The sequence below is a fragment of the Phocoena sinus genome, chromosome 1 (genome assembly GCF_008692025.1).
Source record: "Phocoena sinus isolate mPhoSin1 chromosome 1, mPhoSin1.pri, whole genome shotgun sequence".
Classification (NCBI taxonomy): domain Eukaryota; kingdom Metazoa; phylum Chordata; class Mammalia; order Artiodactyla; family Phocoenidae; genus Phocoena; species Phocoena sinus.
This window is the reverse complement of record NC_045763.1, coordinates 83,081,509-83,107,225: the sequence shown is the minus strand read 5'-3', so window position 1 is coordinate 83,107,225 and position 25,717 is coordinate 83,081,509. Positions and strand designations below refer to the sequence as shown.

General features: G+C 35.8%; 1 protein-coding gene across 8 annotated transcripts in view; it reads right to left on the bottom strand.

The window, feature by feature from the left end:
• The window catches only part of CCDC18 (coiled-coil domain containing 18), a 127,519-nt gene extending 101,850 nt beyond the window's left edge, over window positions 1-25,669 (bottom strand). For 4 of the 8 annotated variants that reach the window (XM_032602709.1, XM_032602747.1, XM_032602741.1 and 1 more), the window contains exons 1-10: window positions 25,500-25,661; window positions 24,441-24,624; window positions 22,750-22,886; window positions 21,696-21,870; window positions 19,317-19,478; window positions 14,879-14,985; window positions 13,524-13,652; window positions 4,005-4,101; window positions 2,474-2,595; window positions 924-1,215 (exon numbers count right to left, since the gene is read on the bottom strand). In XM_032602709.1, coding sequence (XP_032458600.1) covers window positions 924-1,215; window positions 2,474-2,595; window positions 4,005-4,101; window positions 13,524-13,652; window positions 14,879-14,985; window positions 19,317-19,478; window positions 21,696-21,870; window positions 22,750-22,883 — 1,218 coding nt within the window. In that variant the 5' untranslated portion in view covers window positions 22,884-22,886; window positions 24,441-24,624; window positions 25,500-25,661. Of the gene's footprint in view, window positions 1-923; window positions 1,216-2,473; window positions 2,596-4,004; window positions 4,102-13,523; window positions 13,653-14,878; window positions 14,986-19,316; window positions 19,479-21,695; window positions 21,871-22,749; window positions 22,887-24,440; window positions 24,625-25,499 lie in introns of all 8 variants that reach the window. The other 4 variants (XM_032602733.1, XM_032602757.1, XM_032602717.1 and 1 more) reach the window with 4 other exon arrangements.
• Window positions 25,670-25,717: the final 48 nt, after the last annotated feature.

The window sequence follows — 25,717 nt, the reverse complement described above, 5'->3', positions numbered from 1 at the left end:
GGTCAACAGGGAAATGGAAATTAAAACCACAATGTGATACCAGTTAATACTCATTAAGATGGCTACAATCAAAAAGACAGGCAATAACAATTGTTGGCTAAGATGTAGAGAAACAGAAATCCTCACATTTTGCTGGTGAGAGTGTAAAATGGTACAGCCACTTTGCAAAAGTTTGGCATAAATTTACCACATGACTCAGCAATTCTACTTCTAGGTATCTACTCAAGAGAAATGTGTGGACAAAGACTTGTAAGCAAATATTCATAACAGCATCATTCATAATAGTTCAAAAGTGGAAACAACCGAAATGTACATCTACTGGTGAATGAATAAATAAAACGTGGCTCATCCATACAAAGGGATAATATTAAACAATAGAAAGAAATGAAATACTGATATATATCACAATGAAAGATCCTCAAAAACATTAAGAAAACGTAAGACCACATATTGTACAATTCATTTATATGAAATGTCCAGAAAAGACAAATCTCCATAGGCAGAAAGTAGATTAGTGATTCCCTAGGAGTGGGGATGGGTACAGGGACTGATTATAAATGGGCACAAGGGACCTTTGGGGGATAGAAGTGTTTGAAAACTGGATTGTGGTGATTGTTCCAGAATCTGTAAATTTACTAAAAATCATTGAACAGTACACTTAAAATGAGTGAACGCTGTGGTATATAAATGTTCCTTTAAAACTGTTGTTTTAAAAAATTCTGTGCCATTCTTATACATGGCATCTGAGAGATTGAGAAAGGATGGAATAGTAGAAAGGTAAGTTCAGAAAAAAGGATTAGATAGAAAAGAACTGATGACTGAAAGCAGATGTGAGGAAAAAAATAGAAGGTAATAAAGCAACTACAAAATTATTATCTCTTATAAAGCACTTGGGTAAAATTTTCCTTGTCACACATACTTACTGGCAACTGGGACATAATTTTTTCCAAACTTCTCAGTTCCACCCTTGAACTTTCTATTTCTTGCTGACACAAATCCAGTCTCTCATTCTGTGTTGCAATATGAACTTTTAATTCTCGGTTTTCATTCATCAGAGAAAATTTTTCTCTAAGTATTTCGTCTTTATCCTCTAACTCACTCTCTAGCTTAAGAATACTTTGTCTAGATTCAGTTAGTTGTGCCATGACTTCTGAATTTTTCACTGCCATGATCCTTAATTTTTCTTTTCCATCATTATTTTCTTCTTTTAACTGCCTATGAAGAAAAAAGCATAAAAATGAAAATAAAACATACATTTACTTTCAATAATCATATTTAGTTAATCTCACTTTTTAAATATTTTAAAGCTTAATTCTGAAATAATAATACTTGCTCACATTTACTGAGTGCCTACCTTCTGCATGCTAGGCACTCACAACTTTATGTGGCTAGCACTATTGTTACTCCCTGCTTACGGATGGAGGAAAACAAGGCAAGGAAAGGTTATGAAACTTGCCCAGTGTCTCACAGTAAGTAGTTGAGCAGAATAATCCCACTATCTTGGAGGTATTTCTGCTCCCTTTTAAAAAATGTATGACAGGAGAGTTAGCTCCAAAATCCTGACACAACGTTTTGCAGCATCAAGAAAGTTTTAGATAGTATAAGGAAAAAAATCACAAACTATTTATTAGCCACAACTCTAAAAGATAAAATCTAATTAACCATTAAAAGATTACTATGCAGCATTTTTAAACATATATGTGTATACATATAAAAGATGTCAAACATTAGAACAATCTACTGTTTAAAACTGTTATTGTATTTCATCAGTTCCCTTTATCACATTTTTTTTTTTTGCCTTTTTTTTAAAAATTAATTAATTAATTTATTTATTTTTGGCTGTGTTGGCTCTTCGTTTCTCTGCGAGGGCTTTCTCTAATTGCGGCAAGTGGGGGCCACTCCTCATCGCAGTGCGCGGGCCTCTCACTATCGTGGCCTCTCCCATTGCGGAGCACAGGCTCCAGACGCGCAGGCTCAGTAATTGTGACTCACGGGGCTAGTCGCTCTGCGGCATGTGGGATCTTCCCAGACCAGGGCTCGAACCCGTGTCCTCTGCATTGGCAGGCGGATTCTTAACCACTGCGCCACCAGGGAAGCCCCTTTTATCACATTTTTAACATCTCTGAAATGAGGTTACACTAGGTGATGCTTTATGATTTGAAGAATACATATTTTACTAGCTAATGTGGTCACACTACAAGGACACGACGTCTGTGTTAATTTTTTCTAAATATATTCAAAGCAAATATGTTGATCATATTACTCTATATTTACAAGTATATTAACATCAACACATGTTTTATTCATTTAAAATCCTCAATTTACAAGTAGAAAACAATTTCAGTCATGGATGCCTATCTTTCTACATTATTTAAGGCCATAATTACAGAATTCAAAATATTCTATTTTTAAATGTTTCAGTTTTTTCTCTATTTCCACACAAAAATCCTTTTTTTACAATAGGATACTGTACCTTAATTTCTCTTTCAGAATTTCAAGTTCACTTTTATATAGACCACACTTTTCCTGTAGCCTTTTATTTTCTTTTTCACAGTTAATTAGATTTTTCTCTAATATTGCTTCTTCAGCTTGAACCTAAAACAATAATTTGTTTTAAGTGGATGCACTAATGTGGTCATAAGTTTTAGGTATTTCAAATTAAAATGCAGTGATTTCGGAAATAAGCAGGAGAGTGGAGTAAGTACTCCACAAGTTTAAGTCCCCAGCCTTGTAGTGAAAGGAGCAAAGTGAACTTCCAGCAACAAAGAACAGGGAGGGGGGAATGCTACCACCTGTCCAGAAATGGTTAAGAGCCTACAAGAAAGGAACAACAGCATGATTACCTGAAAGCAGAATTGTTCTGCTCTATGTAGACAAGGCAAGCAACTCATGTAGAGATGCTGCATCAAGTTACTAAAGGCTAACTTTAGTGTAAATGTTCCAGAGAAGTAACTTTTGAAATTTTAGCCACAGAATACTCCCAAGGAAATCACAGCCCCAAGTTTAAAACAGATAAAAGACAAGCATCCAGGTTTGAGCAGTGGAAATGGAGGACTGGACAGATCTGCCCCACTTCCTTTGTTATATCTATCTAACTATAGGGCTCTGCTGAGCAGTTTGAAATTTATAATCCTAAGGAGTATGAAAAAAATCATCTCTTACATTTTCCTCTCTTTCCTCTATAAAGTCCTCCCTCTCTAGGAGGATATTCTCCCTACTAAGTATTCTACCTCCCAGTCCACATTACCTTATTAAAAATCCCTTCTACAATATTTCTTTCCCGCAGGGACCTTTTCCAAGGCTTTCAAAACAGTGATCTTATTAATTCACACTTAAGACGTCAGTATCTAATGGGATCTTAAATTTTTCTTATTTTTAATATTTCTTCTATCCTTCTACCTTTCTTCGAACAGAATTTGTAAATATTAAGGATATAAAGAATTTATATTAATTAAGGATATAAAGAATTTATCTTAAGGTCCAACATATGGCCTCCCTCCAAACAGGTTTATTATCATGTGGTATCACTTGAAGATATTCAATGAATGTAATTAAGCCACTATATTACTATGTAGAACCTATTCAAGAAACCTTCCCTCTGAGAGGCAGAAGTGAGCCTCTCTCAGGGTGTTATGTCTAAGGAGACCAATTAAAGGCTACATAATCTACTCTGCCTTCATTTTCCCTGAGGCAACAGGAACAAATTTCCTGCTTTTACTTCTATAGCTCTAAACTGCTCACTCACCCCATCTTTCTCTACATTTTGTCCCTTGTCTCCACTCTTTTCCTTCTCTGGATAAGAAAGTTTCTGCTCATTATAAGAAGATGGTAAATATTATACTTAACTAATAATTATAAATTCTTTATTTCAATGATTTTATTATGAATGAGATCATAAAAATTACTCCCCACTTTAACCATAAATAAAGATATTCTATTTATGTCTATATTTTCAGAATGTGGATGGTAATACAAAACACTGAATTTGCACAACTGCCTCTTACCTTTTCCAGTTTTTCAGCCACCTTTTCTTTATAATGTTGGAAAGCTTTACTTAGCTCTTCAGCATTATATAGTGCTTCATTCCTTTGTTGTTCAGCTCTAAAATTTAATGAGATAATTAATAAAAGAATGCTCTGTACTTGTGTATTTAAGTTCCAAAATAACCTATATTTAATTATAAGGAATAACTAGAGAGAAGCAGATTTTTCGGTGTTAAAAGAGTATAAGCCTTAAAATGGCAAAATGAAAAATGAAGACTAGACTACAATAATTTCTTCACTATGATATCTATATGAAAAATAAAATAGAACATAAAATACTTATAAACTTTGAAACATACAGACATTCTTATGTGTTGGCAATTTTTTCTCTGTCTGGAAAAGACAGATTAGGGAAGTTGCCTGAGGCTATATGATAAATTTTCAAAGATCAGGTATTACAGAATCAATCCACTGTCTAGTATATTAAAAATACTCAGTAGGGCTTCCCTGGTGGCGCAGTGGTTGAGAGTCTGCCTGCCGATGCAGGGGACACGGGTTCGCGCCCCGGTCCGGAAAGATCCCACATGCTGCGGAGTGGCTGGGCCCGTGAGCCATGGCCGCTGAGCCTGTGCATCCGGAGCCTGCTCCGCAATGGGAGAGGCCACAACAATGAGAGGCCCACATACTGCAAAAAAAAAAAAAAAAAAAAAAAAAGTACTCAGTAGATCCTGTGATCTTTGAAAAGGCCAAGTAAATTGTCAAAAAAGATATAAAATCTGAACAACAAAATCCAACCACTACCAAGCAAGCCCAACCATTCTGTCTCACCTCTTAGTTCATCCTGACCTTTCTTCATACCTCTCACAGTGAATTGAGACTACTAGGCTGGAACTTGGTCAATTTCATATCTACTCTAAAATTTTTTCTATTTAAACTTATTTTCATCACATTATTTTGAAGTTATTGACTCTTCTCTTATCGAAGGTGAATTCCTTTATCTATACTCTGGATCTTAGTTCTTCCCTTTCAGGACTCTTCTGTATTTTCAGTCTCTTCTCTATTGGCTTACAAATTCAAGTGAAAGTATCTCTTATTTCCTGAATATATGGGGTTCTTAAATTTGGACAGCAACTGTGGATATCAGAGATGTTTGTCTGGTTCCAAGTTTCAAATACAAAAGAGTTTAAACAATAAAGGATTTATTTGAAAATCTACGAGAATATATTCCATTCCTTAGTTGGCATAGCTGGAATTCAGAGAGCAAAGGATACCTGTTTTTTTCACTTTTTATTTTTTAAATGGTCCATACTTTTGACCAGATTTAATAGTTTTATTTATTTATTTTTATTTTTTGGCTGTGTTGGGTCTCTGTTGCTGTGCGCAGGCTTTCTCTAGATGCAGCGAGCGGGGGCTATTCCTCGTTGCAGTGCGCAGGCTTCTCATTGCGGTGGCTTCTCTTGTTGCAGAGCATGGGCTCTAGGTGCACAGTAGTTGTGGCACGTGGGCTCAGTAGTTGTGGCTTGCAAGCTCTAGAGTGCAGGCTCAATAGCCGTGGCTCACGGGCTTAGTTGCTACACAGCATGTGGGATCTTCCCAGACCAGGGCTCAAATCCGTGTCCCCTGCATTGGCAGGCGGATCCTTAAGCACTGTGCCACCAGGGAAGTCCTACCACCAATATTTATAAAAAGGTCATAATATTTTCAGCCACACAGAAAAGAATGGATAAATATATACATGTACTCCCAACCCAACTTTTGTGAATCTTAACTCTTTGCTATTTTTGTTTCATGTAGCCTTTTTATTTTAAGCAAACAAAACATTATAGACATTACAGAGTTGAGGTCCCTGTTCACCTCCAAATCCTATTCCCCTGACTTTTCCCACAGTGTGACTTTGTTTTATTATCATACATTTTGTACATTCACATGTTGACCAAAATATCCACAAACAATACATCATAGTTCATCCACTGTAAGAGGCACATTGTTTTCACATTTTTAACATCTCTAAAATTATCATGTATTTTACAATTGATGGTATACCATAGTTTCATGATATTTTTTCTTAGTGATTACCAAAATAACGGTACACCTTAAAATCTGTGGAATCTTACATTCAATGAAATATCGTAAACTTCTGTCACGGTATTCAATTCATTGGGCCCTAGAGCCACAGTGTTTGGGTTCAAATTCTACCTCTACCACTTTCTAAATGGGTGACCTTAACTTCTCTCTAATTCAGTTTCTTCATCTATAAAATGAGGATATTATCAAACTCTTATGATTGTGTGAGGAATAAATAAGTTATATACCTAAAGCACTTAGAAAAGTGTTTACACATAATAAATGCTCAGTGAGTTACTACAATACCATCAAATTTAAAACTTTTGCCAATCTAATAGTAAGACATGTTTGTAGCTTTACAACCTCACTGTAGTTTTAATTTACATTTTTGATGACAGTGAGATTAAGCAACTTTCATGTTTCATTGGATATTTGAGTTTCCTGTCCTTTACCTCTACAGATTCTTTGTCTTTTATTACTGGATATCTCTCCCCAACCCTGCCTTTTCTTATTGATTTGTGAGAGTTCTTTACAAATTCCGGATATTAATCTTTGTGAATTATATTACTTGCAAATATTTCCCCAACATTAGTCTTGTCTTTTTCACTTTTTATTTGATGAGTTTTATAAACAGAAGGTTTTTATTTTAATGGACTTAAAATTTAGCAATCTTTTCCTGTAATATTCATGCTTCTTTGCTCCCATTTTAAAACATTCTTCCCTACCATGAGACAACACATAAACTATTCTCATATAAAACATTCTTCCCGGGGCATCCCTGGTGGCGCAGTGGTTGAGAGTCCGCCTGCCGATGCAGGGGACGCGGGTTCGTGCCCCTGTCTGGGAGGATCCCACATGCCGCAGAGCGGCTGGGCCCGTGAGCCATGGCCGCTGAGCCTGCGCGTCTGGAGCCTGTGCTCCGCAACGGGAGAGACCACAACAGTGAGAGGCCCGCGTACCGCAAAAAACAAAAAACAAAAAACATTCTTCCCTACCATGAGACAACACAGAAACTATTCTCATATATTTTCTCTAAAAGTTTTACTTTTCACAATTGGGCCTTTAATCCATCTAGATTTTTTTTTAATGCAGGTATAGTATGAGGCAGGAATCTAATTTAATTTTTTAATCAATAATCAATTCTCCCAGAATTATTTTTTGAAGTTTTTTTTTTAATATTTATTTATTTATTTAGGCTGCACCGGGTCTTAGTTGCAGTATGTGGGATTTTCGTAGCTGCATGTGGGATCTTTCAGTTGCAGCATGCAGACGTCTTAGTTGCAGCATGCACTCTTAGTTGTGGCATGGAAACTCCTTAGCTGCAGCATGCATGCAGGATCTAGTTCCCCGACCAGGGATTGAACCTGGGCCCCCTGCATTGGGAGAGCAGAGTCTTACCCACTGGAACCCCAGGGAAGTCCTCCTGAAGTATTTGTTTTTAAAATTAAGTCAGTACACCCTTAATGTGGATTCACCACTTTTTGATATTTTGCCACCATTGCTTTATGTCTCTCACTTGAGAGATTTTTTTGCACTGAACTATATATCCTAGAGTAACCAGTAATATAACCACAAGTTAGTAATATAACCACAAGTAACTATCAAATTTAAGAAATCTAAAATTGATACAATATTACTGTCTAATACACAATTCATATATAAATTTTATTAATTATTCCAATAATTTCTTTATGGAATTTTCCTTCTTCTGATCCAGGGTCACTTACTGCTTTTAGTTATCATGTCTCTTTAGTCTCCTTAATCTGGAACATCTTCTCAGCTTTTCTCAGTCTCTCATGACAGTGACATTTTTGAAGAATAAACAGTTGTTTTACAGAAGACCAACCTGAGCTTGTCTGATGTTTCCTCATGATTAGTTTCAGGCTATTCATTCTCAAGAGGCATACCACATAAATGGTGTTGTACCCTTCTCACTATATCACATATGAAACACATGATGTCAGTTTGTCCAGCACCTTAATTATTGATTCTTCCATCCTTTGCCCTGATTTGTAATGCCACCTGTTACATTATGAAGATTCCACTGTATGCATGTTTGGTTAAGAGCCTCTGTTCTGTACCACTGACTTTTTTGTTTATTCCTATACCAATATCACATTGACTTAATTACTATAACTTTAGAAGTCTTGTTATCTATAGACATGTTCTCTACCTTGGTCTACCGCTTCAAAAGTGCCTTGTTTGTTCTTGGACATTGGTTCTTCCATATGATTTTTAGGGTCAGTTCATTAAGTTCTACCAAAAATTTTGTTGGGATATCGATTGGAATTGTACTGAATGCATATCCTATTTTGGGAAAAACTGACACCTTTACGTTAGGTTCCCTTCCAGAAAAATGGTATACACCTCATTAGTTACATCTTCTCTTAAGGCTTTCAAAGAAGCTTTATTATTTTCTCCATTGTATTAAGTATGTCTTTTTAGTCTGGTATTTTGACATCTGGGGCATTACTGACCCTAGGAAGACTGGCCCTCCCAGGGCTAGCCAATTCTCAGAGATTAATAAACTTTGCACATGGGAGTGTACCTTTCATACACAAACTAAGCAATCCAGAGCCCACTCCCCATTCCTCTATCTGGCTCTTACACACCGGGCTAACATTCTCCTGTCCTAATCACCCCAAGACCAGGTACTAGACCACTCAGGACAGTCTTACACTTCTGCCCACTGAGATTATTCATACTAGCCAATCCGAAGGCTGAACACCCTACCTCAACCATTTCTTCCCACAGAAACCACAGTAAAACCTCCTGTTCATATTTTCTTCCCAACTCCCTCTGCCTTCTGAACAACCCTGATACTTCCCTGTGTGGTCCCTCTACATGACATGTCATGTCTCCTATTTCTAGTAATCTGTGAGTATAAAAACTTCTTCATTTATGACAGCCATTTCCATGTCTATCTTGCCATACCTGATTAAAACAAATCCTGAGTACATTTTTAAACCTCCATTAAGATTGTACCTATCTTCTGTAGATTTTTTCAGATTTAACTTATAGTTATTTTATTTTAATTTTTTATTGAGTGAAGTGCTCACATCTTAAGTGAATGAATTTGTACATATGTATGTACCCACATAACTACTATCCAGATCAAATATAGAACATTTCCAGTACCCAAAAGGCTCCCTTGTGCACCCTCCCAGTCAATACTCTTCACCTAAAAAGGTAAACACTATTTGGACTTTTAACACCATATATTAATTTTGCTTATTCTTGATTTCTTAAGGAAATACACAGTATTCTTTTGCATCTGGCTTCCTTTGCTTAACATCTGTAGTATCTGTCCCTGTTGTTAAAGAACTATAGTTGCTTTTTCACTGATGCATATATTTCAGAATATGAATGAATATATTTATTAATTCTGTTGTTGATGAACACTTAGCAATTATTAATAAAGCTACTTCGAGCATCCTTGTACATGTCTTTTGATAGATACAGGTCTTCATTTCTGTTGGAGTGGATGCTGGATCATAGGGTGACTTACGTTTAGGTTTAGTAGATACTGACAAATAGTTTTCCAAAGTGGTTCTACCAATTTATACTCCTACTATAAATATATTTGAATTCCAGTTGCTCTACAAATTCAAAACTTGATATTGTGAGTCTTTTTCATTTTAGCCACCATGTGCCATAGTGGGACTGTTCCTTTCGTCATCATCATTTTGATTATTTTATTTTTTTGGGGGGAAATTTCTAATGATTGATTCAATACCTTTAATGGCTAAACAACTATTAAGGTTTCCAATTTACTTAAAACATTCATTTATTTACTTATTTATTTGGCTGCACCAGGTCTTAGTTGTGGCACGCGGGATCTTTGTTGCCACATGTGGAATCTTTACTTGCAGCATGTGGGGGTCTTTAGATGTGTCATGTGGGATCTTTAGTTGGGGCATGCAAACTCTTAGCTGCAGCATGTGGTATCTAGTTCCCTGACCAGAGATCAAACCCGGGCCCCCTGCATTGGGAGCGCAGAGTCTTAGCCACTGGACCACCAGGGAAATCCTCAAGGTTTTCAATTTATGCTTAAGTTAGTTTTGTTAAACTTAACTTTGTTGGGAAATCATTTATTTAGTCTAAGTTTTCAAATGTATTATCCTAAAACGGTTCATAGTACTTAGTCTTATTTCTTAAATCATAGCTAAATCTGTAACTTAGGAGTTGCTTTTCAATTCCAATATTGGTTTTTATGCCTTTTCTCTTAGATTAATCTTGTCTGATGCCCATTACCTTGGTCACTGTGAAAAGAACCAGATTTAGGTTTTGGGGATTCTCTATTGCTTCTTTGTTTCCTATTTCACCCTTATCTTTATTATTTAATCACTTCTATATTTCTTTTGGCCCTCTCACTGTTGTGGCCTCTCCCATTGCGGAGCACAGGCTCCAGACGCGCAGGCTCAGAGGCCATGGATCACGGGCCTAGCCGCTCCGCGGCATGTGGGATCTTCCCAGCGGGGCACAAACCCGCATCCCCTGCATTGGCAGGCAGACTCTCAACCACTGCGCCACCAGGGAAGCCCCTATTTTTCTTTTGATCAAGCTCTTTATGTCCTTTTCCTGACTACATAAATTGAATGTTTTAGCTCATTCACATACTAATTTTATTATTTTTAAAAATAAATGTATTTATTTTTATTTATTTATCTTTGGCTGCATTTGGTCTCTGTTGCTGTGTGTAGGTTTTCTCTAGTTGCGGCGAGTGGGCTTCTCATTGTGGTGGCTTCTCTTGCTGCAGAGCACAGGTTCTAGGTGTGCGAGCTTCAGTAGTTGTGGCACGTGGGCTCGGTAGTTGTGGCTTGTGGGCTCTAGAGTGCCGGCTCAGTAGTTGTGGCACACAGGCTTAGCTGCTCCGTGGTATGTGGGATCTTCCTGGACCAGGGCCTGAACCCAGGTCCCCTGCATTGGCAGGCGGATTCTTAACCACTGTGTCACCAGGGAAGTCCCTCACATACTAATTTTAATACACGCACAGGAGACTAAAAATTTTCTTCTGAGAATATCTTTGGCTGCAGCACACAAGCTGCAATATTTTTTATATCACTCAGTTCTAAGTCTTCTAATTTTCATAATTTCTTCAACGGTCCATGAGTAGCAAGAAGGTTGATTTTAAATTTTCAAACATACATGATTTAGGGGTGGGGGGGCGGGGTTGTTATATATAACTTAATTATACTGTGGTCTGAGAAGATGATATGTATGACACAAATATTTTTATCTTTATTAAAATTCATGCTTTCTGGCAGAGTGAGGTAACAAATTATAAATGTTCTACGAGTGCCTGAAAGAATGTGAATTCTCAAATTGTTGGCTACAGGCTTCCATACATACAACCATTAGATCAAGATTATTAATCACTCAACTCTTCAGCTTCTTACTTTTTTGTTGCTTAATCTCACAATTCTAGTAAATGTGTAAAAGTGTTCCCTGTATGGTTACAGATTTGTTCATTGAAATTTTGTTTTCTTTAAGTATTTTGGGACTAAATTATTAAATAGAAGTTTAGAATCTTTATAGCTTCCTGCTTAAGTGTTACCTAAACATTATATATATGAGTTCTTTTTAACTCTAGTAATGCTTGTTGCACTTAGAACTATTCTGCGTGATATTAATATACCTATACCTACTTTGTTTTGGTGACTATTTGCCTGAAACATTTCTTTTCATCCCTTTGAGTTCATCTTTTCTGTGTCCTTATGTGTTCTTTTTTTCTTTTTTTTTTTTTTACAACATTGTGTTTAATTTCTGCTGTACAGCAAAGTGACTCAGTTATTCATATATATTTTTCATATTCTTTATCATTATGGTTTATTACAGAATATTGAATATAGTTCCCTGTCCTACAGGTAGGACTGTGTTGTTTATCCTGTGTCCTTATGTTTTAAGTATGTCTCTTATAAACAGCATAAAGCTCAACAACCTCCGCCTTTATACTGGCTTTTTAATCCATTATGATTAATCATCACCCAAAGAAAAGTCTTTGCAAAGGTTTTGATCTTTCATTTTCAGAATGCCTATCTTCATTCTAGTTCCTCAAAAAGCTCCAAGAGTCTTCATGTCACATCCTCTCCAGGTTAAAACACAAATCTTTTGGCATAAAACACAAAGCCATTTAGTCTGGACCAAGTCTGTCTTTTTCCTCAAATCCTACTACACCTGTCCATTTATAAGTACACAAAACTCCTAGTGTTCTTCAGAAATGATGTTCTTTTATACTTCTATGACTTTGCACATGCTGTCCAGAACGTGTCCATCCCTACTTATTCACCTTATGACAGCGTAGTCAATACCCTACCCTAAAAATCATCTCTTGTATAAGTTCTACAGAGAGAACTAGTCACTCTTTCTCTGTACTTTTTTTTAGCTACATTGTAAGGCTTGTCTTCATGTATTATTATCTTATTATTTTAAATTATCATGTATAAAAAGCTCATCTGAGTAAGTAAAGTCTGAATTTCAGAATATTTAATCACACAGTTTACATTTACAATAGCTACATTTGTTAGTGTTTATTATTTACAAAGCACCTTACATTTCTTTTTTCATTTATTCCTCACATCAAGACAATATCATCTTGACTTAATAGATGAACAAACTGAGGTTCAAGAAGGTTAAATAGTTTCCCCAAGGTAACAAAGCCACTTAGAGGTAAAAACTGGCTGTTTGACTCCAAAACCTAAACATTTCCACTAAGTAATATTGCCTACCAAATATATATTGTAACCTGAACTATACTAACCAAATACTGCTGAGAAAATGTTCTTCCAAACTCATTTTAATGAAAAAATGACATAGATGGGTTTTGAGCAGTTTTTAGAAGTTTAAATGCACACACAAATATTTATCTATGTATGACAACTTTTCAAAAAACACTTTCTTCATAACATTTATATAATAGAAGAAATTTTTAAAACATATTTTTGTTGCCAGAGAAGATAAAAATGCAAATTATGATTTTACCCTGTGTAAAAGCTGCTATAATTACATTATTATACTGTAAAATCTCCTTAAACTAAAAAATTTTTCATCTTTATTAGTTTAAAAGTTAACATTCAAAGTTAATGGTGATATGGTCAAAGCTAACTAGAAAACTTTATCTTAAGATATGGTTTATACAAAATAGATATTTTTGCATTACTTATGTATTCCTAAAGGAAGACCCAACCACACTTTCTCATGAATTTAATTTCAGAAATAAGTAAGTATCATTTCATTGATAATCATTATCGGGCTTTAAGGAATTAATCCCAATTCAAAATGCCAATACCATAAAGTCCACACGTGAAATTTTTAAGCAAAAATTTTAAAAAGTTAACGGACAAAAAAGAACATTAAATTTTCTACTGTCAAATTTCTGAAATTTTTTCACTTCAAAAACTAAGTAGAATTTTAAACAGGTACTATATTCTTTGTTTCTCCCCTACAATAACAATTATTTGCTTTGAAAACACATACCTCTTTCCTTGTTTACTTTGTTCAAATAAGTCTACCTTCAGCTTTATACATTCCTCTTGGGACTTCTGCAAACTCTGTTCCTTTTCAGTCACCATTTTCTGACTCTGCTGTAATTTATCTTCTGCCTCTCTATAAAATAAAGATACTTTTAAAGGCTGTTGAACAGATTGTTTCAGGTAAGCAAGAAATAGTTCAACATCAGGAATTCTATTAGTTTAAATCACTGAGTTAAGAGAAACAAATATTTAACAAGAGAAAGAGAAAAGGCATATTCATCACTTGTGAACTATTAGTTTTCATAAGGAATAAAAGGATACTTCTATCAGATGATAAATATATCTGAAATAAAAGATTATATCTTATTTAATGATCAGATACTAGAAGTATTAGATATATTTCAGAAACTAGATAAGTATGACTGTTACCACCACTATATCCAGTGATTTTTCTGACAGTTGCAAAAAGCTAAAATGAAAATGTAGTAAGTATAAATTTTGGAAAAGAAAGACAAAATTCTTTTTTTTTGCTGATAATATCATTAGCTACCTGGAAAACCCCAGGAGAATCAAAACAAAAATTAGAATTAATTAAAGGTATGACAAATAGTCCAATTACAAAATAATTATAGTATTATACAAAAAGCAGTAGCCTTCCTATATACTATCAATGAACAGAACAAGAACAAATTCACACAACCAAAAATATAAAATACCTAGGAATAAACTTAACATATGTATTACAAAGAAAATTATGAAATTCTGATGATCATGAGAGATGACTTTAGTGTGCATCAGAATCATCTGCAGGACTTGTTAAAACACAGATTGCTGGGTCCCACCTCCCAGAGTTTGTGACTCCGTAAGTCTGAGACAGGAACTGAGATCTGCATTTCTTACAAGTTCCCAGATGATGCTCATACTGCTGGTCCCAGAACTACTCTTTTGAGAATCACTAAAATGGAGCAATATGCTATTTAGTATGCATATATTTCTCATTTTATTCATAGCAGAAGAGGAAGATAAATTATAAAGTGCCTGATTCCTTGTATTTTATTTCTTGAACTCCCATCGAAGTACTGAGTACATATTACTATGTAGGGCAACAAGCAAACTAATTCATATTAATGGAAACACATAAATAAGCATCTCAGCTTAGATTTAGTCTTTTTTAGCCCCTATATACTGCATGTATCCTGCAGCCAAGAGGAGTTATGATGGACTGAAAACAGAATCAACAAGTTCTAACTAAGACAGTCTATATACCAATATGGATTTATTGGGGTGGGGGACAAATTTTAACAAGATACGTCAAAAAGTAAAAGTAGAAAATAAATATTTTAAAGCTATAAGTTTTACCTCAAAACTTTATCTTGGGCTGAAACTTCTGCTTCCAAATTTATAATCTGTTCTTCTAAGATTGGTACAATGGCTGCCTGTTGTTGAGCAGATTCAAGCATAGAAACCTAAAACAAAGAACTTTTAGAGCACTTTCTTCACAAAATAAATTAATCGACTTTGTCCTTAGTTTCTTTTACCATCTGACAGGGGTTCAGTAGAACTCCCCAGTCATTGTTCATTGTTTGTGAAGCTCATCTTATCTATCAATTTACATGGGCATGTCATCATCACAAGCCAGTCTCAGCATGTAAGCTCCTGCCATTACCCTCAACTTAACATCCCAAGATAACTGGTTATTTGGCGAAAAAAAGAGAACCTCTACAGACTAATTTAAAGATAAATTTATCTAAAAAGATAAATTTCACATACATTAGAAAATTAAATTTCAAAATCACATAAAAATACTTACTGAACCTTGTTGTTATTTAAAACCTAATTTTAGAATACATGCTTACTAGAGAAAACCTAGAAAATACAGAAAAGCATAGTAATACTACAACTTGGAATATGAAGAGTGTAGGATGGTAGAAATCCACAACCTAAATGGTGTCTGGAAAAGAATACCAGTAAGAGAACTAATTATCCCCCAAAAAAGGAAGCATGAGATAATAGTACAGGGCAGGGATGAGGTCCAGGATAGAAAACTTGGGATATAGTTCTAACTCTGTTGATGAGTCCCTCCTTTTCCTACTCTCAGAACACCAAGAGTCACATGATGGCCTACCAAGAAGAGATAGAAAGTTATTATTATTATCTGGAGAATTGAACAGGAAAGGTTTGAGACTCTTGAGACATTACATGGAATGATGAGCAGGGATGAGGAAGAGTTAAAAACAAAGAGATTAATAAGGAACAGTCAGCTTCTAGCTTCCTACCCCACCTCATTTGGGGCTACCCCACAGGTAAGAAATCAAAGGATTCTTTGCTGGAGAAACTCAAGAGCTCCAAAGAAAAAGACCTCACATATGGATGTTGGATGGGGGAAGGGAGACATCTCTCTACAAAAGAGCCATCTTCTCAACCATCACCAACAAATGAAGCCCAATGGACAACAAACTTCACCTTTGCACAGAGAGCTTCCAAAGAGCATTTAAGTGCCTTCTCTTAAATACAAATAGCCAAAACACTAATATCTGAAAGCTTCTATCACAAAAGTCAGAGGTCAAAACAAAAGAAAAAAGCAACTGGCAGCAGCCAGACAAACATATACACACACACAAACACACAGAATCATTAAATCTTCAGAGAGCTATGAGAAGATACTGCATCAGGATGTTATTAAATACAAAACGATCAGAGAACATGAAAAAGCTCCAGAAAATGAAAAATTATGAAAGCCAAAAATAAAAGATTCAATAGGATGACAATGTTGAGGAAATCACAGAAAAAGTATCACAGGAAGACAAAGAGATGGAAAATACCAGGAAAAAACTTGAAAGATTTAGAGTACCAATCCAGGTTAGGAAAGATAGAAGAAAGAAAACAGAGTGAAGAAAATTATCAAAGGTTACATAAGAAAAAATTCAGGGACCAAAGGACACAAGATTTCACCCTAAAAGGGTCTTCATGTACCCAGCACAATAAATAACAGAGGTCTATTCCTAAAAACATAAGTGGAAAAACAAATGAAAAAATATATTACCCACTAGGAAAAATAATTCACAATGGCATCAGATGCTTTAGAGACAAACTGGAGGATAGAAGACAAGAAAGCAATGTCCTAAACATTCTGAGGTAAAATAATTTTCAACCTAGAATTCAATCAAGTGTGGGGGAGAACTTAAGAAATTTCGGACAGACGAGGAAGCTACCAGAAACATGCTCCGACTAAAGAAAGAGCAAACCAAGAAAAATGACATGGGATCAAGGAAACAATAGACCCAACCTAGAAGAACATCAAAGAGAAGTCCCAGGAGAGCAGCTGGGCAGCAGGTCTGAAGGGCAATAAGCTCAGAGAGAACAAGATGACAGGGTAACTACTGTACAGACACTGCTAAAAGGTAAATTATGAATATGTTGATCGGTACAATGGGGAATTTCAGCAAAAGGTTTCCAACAGTAGCACATATGCAAAATCAAAGCTAAGACCTGCCCTGGAAAAGGCAGCCTCCCTAAAAAATATTTCATCAGGCAATTTAGAAAATGCTGAGATGGGAAGTAAAACACAAATATCTGTCTTACTGCCTAGAATAAACACTGGTGTATTTACATGCTCAAAGAAAGGAACAAAATGCTAATAGTTCAGTAATTATTAGCAAAACTCTTTTAATATCTCTTAGACTTTAAATAATTAAGCCTCTATGACTTTAAAAAGAATCTATAGTTGATTTAAAAATTAAAATACAATTAATAAACAAAAAAGGTAAACAGACACAACAAAAGAAATCTAAATGACACACTGAAAAAGTAAACTGCATAAGAAATCAAGAAAAACAAAATAATTTTCCCTCAAAGATATTTAAAAATATAGATATGTTTAAAAAAATAATAATACTGAATGTAGACAGAGTGCAATAAATGCCTGAAAAAATTATTTCCCTGTGATTTGACCATTCTGGAAATCTAACCTAGAAATAATCCCAAACACCAAAAAAGTTTTATGTTCACTGAAGCATTTTTTCTCCTTAGGCTCAATAGTACTTTGTTTTGTTTGAAAAGTACAAAATAAAGACCTCCCATAACTCTACTACTTAAAACAATACATTTAAAAAGTAAATAGTGGGCTTCCCTGGTGGCGCAGTGGTTGAGAGTCCGCCTGCCGATGCAGGGGACACGGGTTCGTGCCCCGGTCTGGGAGGATCCCACATGCCGCGGAGCGGCTGGGCCCGTGAGCCATGGCCGCTGGGCCTGCGCGTCCGGAGCCTGTCCTCCGCAACGGGAGAGGCCACAACAGTGAGAGGCCCGCGTAACGCATAAAAAAAAAAAAAAAAAAAAAAAAAAAAAAAAAAGTAAATAGTGAAAGTTTCACTATGACCTTCCAACCGTTTCCAAAGTTATCAACAATATTGTGGAGCAGTCCTTCTGTCCTTATATTGATATATGTCATATGCATATCTATATACATACACACACATAGACACGTGCTCATTTTATAAAAAACAAAACAGATTATTGTGTGTGTGCATGTATATGTATGTGTTTTGCTCTGTAATATTTTACTACCACTAAATATTTTAGGTAAGTTTTTGAGTGTTGACTGTGCAGACACCATTCTAAGTGCCTCTACATATATCATTTAAACCTTACAAACTTCTATAAAAGTCAAACAACTTTGCATTTACCTTAAAAAAAAAAAAGCTTAGTAGCAATCCATTATATGGATATATCATAATTTACTTTACCATGTCTCTGTTATTGGACATTTTGGTTTCTTCTAATTTTTTGTATACCAATCATATAGAAAAATATAGGAAACCACATAAACAGGGGAGCTATTAATTAAATTATGGTATATTCACATAAGGAAACATAATACTACCATAAAAAATGATTGTTGGGGACTTCCTTGGTGGTCCAGTGGTAAAGAATCCGCCTTCCAACACAGGGGACACAGGTTCGATCCCTGGTTGGGGAACTAAGATCCCGCATGCCACAGGGCAACTAAGCCCGTGCATCACAACTACTGAGCTTGTGCGCCTCAACAAGAGAGCCTGCATGCCACAAACTACAGAGCCCATGCACCCTGGAGCCCACCAGAGAGAAGCCTGAGCGCCACAACTAGACAGAAACCCGAGCAGAGCATGTACCATAACAAAAAGATCCCACATGCCTCAACAAAGATCCCATGTGCCACAACTAAGACCTGATGCAGCCAAAAAAAATAAGGAAAATAAATAAATAAATAAAACAAATATTTAAAAAAAGAAGTCATATTAAAAATGATTGCTGGAAAAGCTACGTAAATGCATCCAAAACTGCTTAGACTATGTAAGAAGTATAATACAATTCCAGGAAAAAAAACTATTCAAACATGTAATATTTAACTATGTAATAAACCAATAAAAGCAGTTTCTAGATGGTGGAAACTGGGTTATCTTTCTCCCTTTTCTTTTTTCTATTTTTGAAGTTTTCAGCAATGAGAATGTATTATTTTAAGAAGAAAGATAAGTAAGCTATATATTTCCTTTGTACACAAAGTAAAACCACACAAATTGATAATCTTAAGATTTTAAGAAGTTCTGAACTATCTAAATGCATAGGCTATACAAGTTCCCCTAAATAATTTTCAGATATTAAATTCACATAAAATTGATTCTATAACATGTTGATACTATATCATAATAAAAATTATTATACATAACACATTAAGGCAATACAAGGAATATTTTCCAATTATAAATCTTAAGATGATTACAATTATTTTCTGTTGGCATAGTCACCACTTCAAGAAACATACTTTTGTTCTTGACTGTGTCAATTCAAAGTGGACAGACTCTATTTTAGTCATTAAAGAATGATTCTGTGAGACCAAACAAGCATTCTGTTGCCTAAGTTTATTAAGTTTCTCTCGAAGACTTTTGATTTCCTGATCCACAGGGGTAGAAGATGAAAAAGACATCTGAAAAATGAAAAAGAACAATTTATTTTGAATTATTTCATTAAGCATTACATGTAATTAATGGAAATAATGAACAATTATCAATAAAATGACTAAGTAGCTCAGAAAAATGGGTTAAGATATTCAGTCAGTGTTGGTGAGGATATGAGACAATCGGCACTCTCTCCTCCACTGCTGGTGAACATGTACATAAATAAGTTCAGCCTGGAAAACAGTGGTATACTTTGGAAAAGTTCTTGGTATTATCCAGTAAAGCTGAACATGCTAAGACTCAACAATACTACTCCTGGGTATAAATCTGATAGAAACTTTTACACTTTTGCACCTGAACATTAAAGACATAAAAATGATAAGAAATGAAATGCCCACAAACAACAAAATGGATAAATTATTATTTAACAGTTTGTATATTTCTATTATACTCTTTTGAATATATATTTTACAATAAATTATTTTAATTTTCATGGGAGTTGAGGTTTTCAAAACATTTAATTTTATTTTTTTGAATAATATATTTATGTAATTCAGAGTCAGAATTATATATTTTTAAAAAGTACATACAGAAGTATCATTCCCATCTTTAGTAGATAGGTAACCATTTTTACAAGTTTCTTGTTTATAAATTTTTATATAACATCAATCAGCAAAAAATACGAAACTCCTTATATAGGAGAGTCATTAATTAAGTTAGGATCTTAAACCTAGTCTTCTAGTGTTTCCATACGCATATACAAGCAATACAAATTACCCACCCCGCCCCCAATAGCTCCTAATACAAAACCAGAAGGGTATGTATGTTGTTCTGCACCTTGCATTTTTCACTTGAACAACATATCCTGGCAATCTCTCCACAATCAATTCACTGAGAAACTCCTATTCTTTTTTTTTTTTTAACCCCCTTAGCTGCAGTTTCTATTGCATGCTTATTCAACCAACTAGACAAATGAGATACTTCTAGTCTTCTGTTATGACAAACAATGTCTTGTTTTGTACTTATACAGGTACTTTTCCAGAAATGGGATTTCCAAGTTAAAGGTAAATGCATTTGTGGTTTTGGTAAATATTACCAAATGCCTCTCCACTGAGGTTGTATCACTTTGCATTTCTACCAGCAATGTATGAGAATGCCTATTTCCCCTTAATATCACCAACAAAATAGTGTCAAATATCTGGATGTTTAATAATCTGGTAGTGAATTTCTCTTATTGTGACTGAGATTGAACATCTTTTTATTTGTTTTAATTTCCTTTTCCATTCATGTCTTTTGCCCATATTTCCATTGGGTTGATGATTTTTCCTTATTTCTAGGAGCTTTTTACATATCAAAGAGATTAGCCCTTTATCTTTAATAGGCATTACCAATATTTTTCCCCCTCTGATTTATCATGTAACTTGTGATTCTGCTTAGGGTAAAATACAATGACTTCAATGAAGGCATATATATAATAAAAACAATCAGCAATTTGAATTAGGGTAGAGATCAAATTTCCCCAAATTACATAATCTTTGTAGACATGGAATTTGAATTCATTTTCTAAAATGTAGTCTCAGATAGCTTCATCAAGCAGCTTCCTTACAAAAAGAAAATCTCTCAACTGCTGGCTTTCTGAGGTGGGAAGAGGAAATTTTTATCAAGAAAGAGTATGATGTACATATGCAACCACATGTATATATGCATGCTGTCAATGGGGTAATAAAAAATAGGAGGAAGAGAGTGGAAAAAGAGATAAAAGCGTTGAGTAAGGAAGAGGAGTATACATAGGGAGATAGATAATACGGCCAAATAAAAAAGAGGAAGAGAGAGTGAGTTCAAGACCAGGAAAGATGTCTAACATCATCCACAAAATTTAGAGATAATGAATGGAGCACCTGATCCAGGCTAAACAGTAAGTACACTTTAACCACTTAATAAGCCATGATTACCAATTATGTACATGGTACAGTACTAAAATCAAGGGGGTTACAATTTACTTGAGAAAACAAGATTAATTGCAAAAAGGTAATAAATATAGAAGTTTTAAAATAGAGTAATACACCAAAATAACTGCTCTCTTGTTAGGACAGAACAAGAACCATTATATTTAAATTCAAAGAGTCTGGAGTACTAAAAACTATGGAAAACATGAATAAGGTATTTGAAGAAGAACTCAAAGCATTTTAAGTAGACAAGTCTAAAACTAAAACTACTTTTAAGTAGGCAGGTCTAAAAATAATAACCTTATCTCTTGGCTTTTTTTGAAAATCAGTACCACTATTGGGCATTTTACAAACTTTTTTATAAGGTGAGTAATTCAAAAGTCCAAGCTGGCTAGGCTGAGAAAGACCTTCCAGAACGAGCCTTTCAGACCTTGAGAGATTAGAGGCATAACCAGAATTTTCACGTGGGCTAACACTAGAAAAAAAAGAAAAAATACATTTTAGTTCTTAGGTACTTTAAGTATCCACTCTAAATTTCTATACATTAAAAAAGAAAACAGAAAGAAAAGCACCTGAAATGTTGCTGAAAATCAGATTCCAGAAATGAACTTAAGGCATTTCAACTAAATTTTTAAATAAACCATAATTAGTTTTAAACTAGCAATCTATGTTTCTGGAGCCTCTATGCTAGGATTACTTAAGATTCAAAAAACAGCCATAATAATACAAGATTATTAAGCCTACACATATATTTTATACTCTGAGTCCTAATATATTCTTTAAATTTTATTTATTCATTTATTTATTTTTATTTTTGGCTGTGCTGGGTCTTCGTTGCTGCACACGGGCTTTCTCTAGTTGTGGTGAGCGGGGGCTACTCTTCGTTGCGGTGCGCGGGCTTCTCATTGTGGTGGCTTCTCTTGTTGCGGAGCACAGGCTCTAGGCGTGCGGGCTTCAGTAGTTGTGGCACGTAGGCTCAGTAGTTGTGGCTCGTTGGCTCTAGAGCACAGGCTCAAAATTTGTGGTGCATGGGCTTAGTTACTCCACGGCATGTGGGATCTTCCCGGACCAGGGCCTGAACCCGTGTCTCCTGCATTGGCAGGCGAAGTCTTAACCACTGTGCCACCAGGGACTGAGTCCTAATATATTAAAGGTCTTAATATGTAAATGCTTCTCTAATAGTTCTTTTTCCTAAACTGAAAGTTATACTCAAATTATTTTTTTTTTAATTATAGAACATTATTCTCTACTCTGGACACATCAGAAACACATCATATAATAATGATATTCACACATTTTACATTCATAAATTAAAGTCCTACTCAGAATTGTACATGTAATTTTACTCACTCACCTAGATAACTCTTCCCCTAATCTCTGCAAACTCCATTCTGTTATCTTCAGTTCATGTCTTAAGGAAGCAACATCTGCCAGCAAACTTTCTTCTTCATTGTCTTTATTATAGTAGTCTGAGGAACTAGACTCCATTTCCTAAAAAAAGAAATGAATTTCTTATACCTTGCCTGAAAGAATCTGTGGTGTCAGTCAAAATACTCTCACACTACGTAAATTTTAACTCATTATTTTTCTATTTCAAATGTTGTGAAATCTTTCATGGTTAATTTAAAACAAAGCAAAATGAAACAAAACACCCAGCACCAATGAATTTTTCAGCGTGTTAAGCTATAATGGAAAGTTCAACAGAATTTCAGTGAATCAATTTTTCATTATAGCCAGGGACTAGTTATTAAAGTTCCCCTTTTCTAAGCATCTTTAATCTTCTAACAATTGTGTAGACTAAGTGTTTTTATTCCATGTTAAAGATGAAGAAACTAAGAATGAGACAAATAACTTGCTCAAGGTCACACAAACTGTAAATGGTGGAACCAATATTTGAACCTAGGTCATCAGGATCCAAAGATCTTTCAATTATGTCACACTGTAGTTTTCTTATTTATTATAGATTTTCAATATGAAGTGTTCAAACTTACATAATCATGTTACAGCTGTGAACATCTGACAAAACTGGTATCATTACAGTCATTCATATTTTCTTTTTTTTTCTATTTTTTTTTTTTTTTGGCTGCGTTGGGTCTTTGTTGCTGCATGGGCTTTCTCTAGTTGCAGCAAGCGGGGGCTACCCTTCATTGCGGTGCACAGGCTTCTCATTGCAGTGGCTTCTCTTGTTGCAGAGCATGGGCTCTAGGCACACGGGCTTTAGTAGTTGTGGCACATGGGCTCAGTAGTTGTGGCTCACGGGCTCAGTAGTTGTGGCACACAGGCTCAGTAGCTGTGGCACATGGGCTTAGCTGCTCCGTGGCATGTGGGATCTTCCCGGACCAGGGCTTGAACCCGTGTCCCCTGCATTGGCAGGCGGATTCTTAACCACTGCGCCACCAGGGAAGGCCTCATATTTTCTTAAAGGTAATTTATTACCACAGAAAGCTTATCCCCATCTCCCATTCGCCATGGTTATAAAATTTAAAACCACACACTCACATTCACATCACAACCACAGAGATCAAAATGACATTTAGCAGGTTAACTCACAGAAATATATGAAGAAAAGCTTTTGTTTCTTCAACTGATCGGTATCTCAAGGGTTGTGAAATTCTCTACTAAGTAGCTTTGCACATAAAAAATCATGATAAAGTACCGCCTTTTACTGTTAATTAACATATATAATTATCATGAATTAATAATACAATTAAGATGAAGGCTTTATAATCTTTACTACTCCTATACATCTTCTTGCATAATCTTAAAATTATATTCCTCTTTCAGATACTATTTACCTTTGTCATTGTAGCATCTCTTTCATCACCCTTCTAGGATTCTGACCACATCTCAAGCTCCTAAAGGTTAGGAGTCCTGTGTATTATATTCAGGACTATAAGGCACTTAGTGAAACTCAATATTTTCAGTGAATAAATGATTACTAAACTGCCCTTCCTTCCCCTCATCTAGCTAAAATAATATGACAAATTCATTCCACACTCAAAATTTCTCAGATGTAGGGAGGAAGATTAAAAAGAAAACTCTCACCTTATTGGAAGAAACTGGCAGGAAATTAAATGAGATGCTATGGAATCTTAGTAGAGAAAATGTTTCTATCCTCTTTTCTCTTTTGTTTCCACAAATTTGCTTCTGCTTAAATAAGAAGACTCTCCCAAACACAAGTCAATGGTTAAGGTCCCCATTCTGCTTTCTTTGCAACATCTCTAGTTCCCTACAGGATGGTGAAAGAAAAAAGGGTTACGAACATTTAGGCAAATTCTAAAATGCCATTCGACATTGTTTCGACTAAATCAGGTTTATGTCCAACATCTTCTGTATATTTCCATGTAAGAATTCTCTAACCCTTCTGAAGTATCAATGAAAACGTTTGCTATGCAAACATATTTTCATTTTCCTAGTAGGCCATTTATTATCTTTAAAAAAAGATTCCTGGGAATTCCCCGGCAGTCCAGTGATTAAGACTCTGCGCTTCCACTGCAGGGGGCGCAGGATGGATACCTGTCAGCGATACCCGCCTGCCATGCGGTGCGGCCATTTATTTTAAATAAATAAATAAAATAAATAAAGATTCCTCCTCCCTTCATCTGACAGTAGTTATGAAGTCTAGCTTCATTGCCTGTACATACGTGGAAAAGCACATCCGGCTACAGACAGGCCCTGCCTTCTTTTGGCCCTAGTAACAATGCTTTTGTAGGTATACACACGCACACCCATCACACCGAAAAACAAGTGTTCATTATACTCCCTGTATGTAAAAAGATGGGCTGTAGTCGAAAAGTATCCCTCATTTTGGAAGGAGGTCATGGCTTTATATAGTATTGTCTTGTACCAAGAACGCCCAATTTGACAGAATTGGCCCTTCGTTCATCTGGAAGAAGTGGAGGAAAACATGACAGCTTCCTTTCCGATTTTTCGTCAACTAAAATACAACCCTGCAGAGCAGCGTGCGCAGCGAGGGCGAGGACCAGACGAAACGCATCCGAGCGTACCGACAGGGAAAGGAACAAAACTCCTTCAGGTAGGCGGGTTTCCACCCTCCAGGGGCAGTCGCTCACCACCCAAGTCATAGTTGTGAGAGAGACTCACCGACGACGGCGCACGCCGCGATCTCCGCTGCGTTCGGAAACTTCGGACCCTCTGCCGGACCCCAAGCGTGGAACCCCAGACACACCACGCAGGAAACTAGCGAACCCCAGCTGGCCCGAGGTCAAACCGCCGCAGGAGCCGTTGGGGACGCCCCGCCCCGCCGCCGCCCCGCCCCCCGCGAAGACTCTGCGTGAAGCGACGCCGGACGCGCGGGGCCT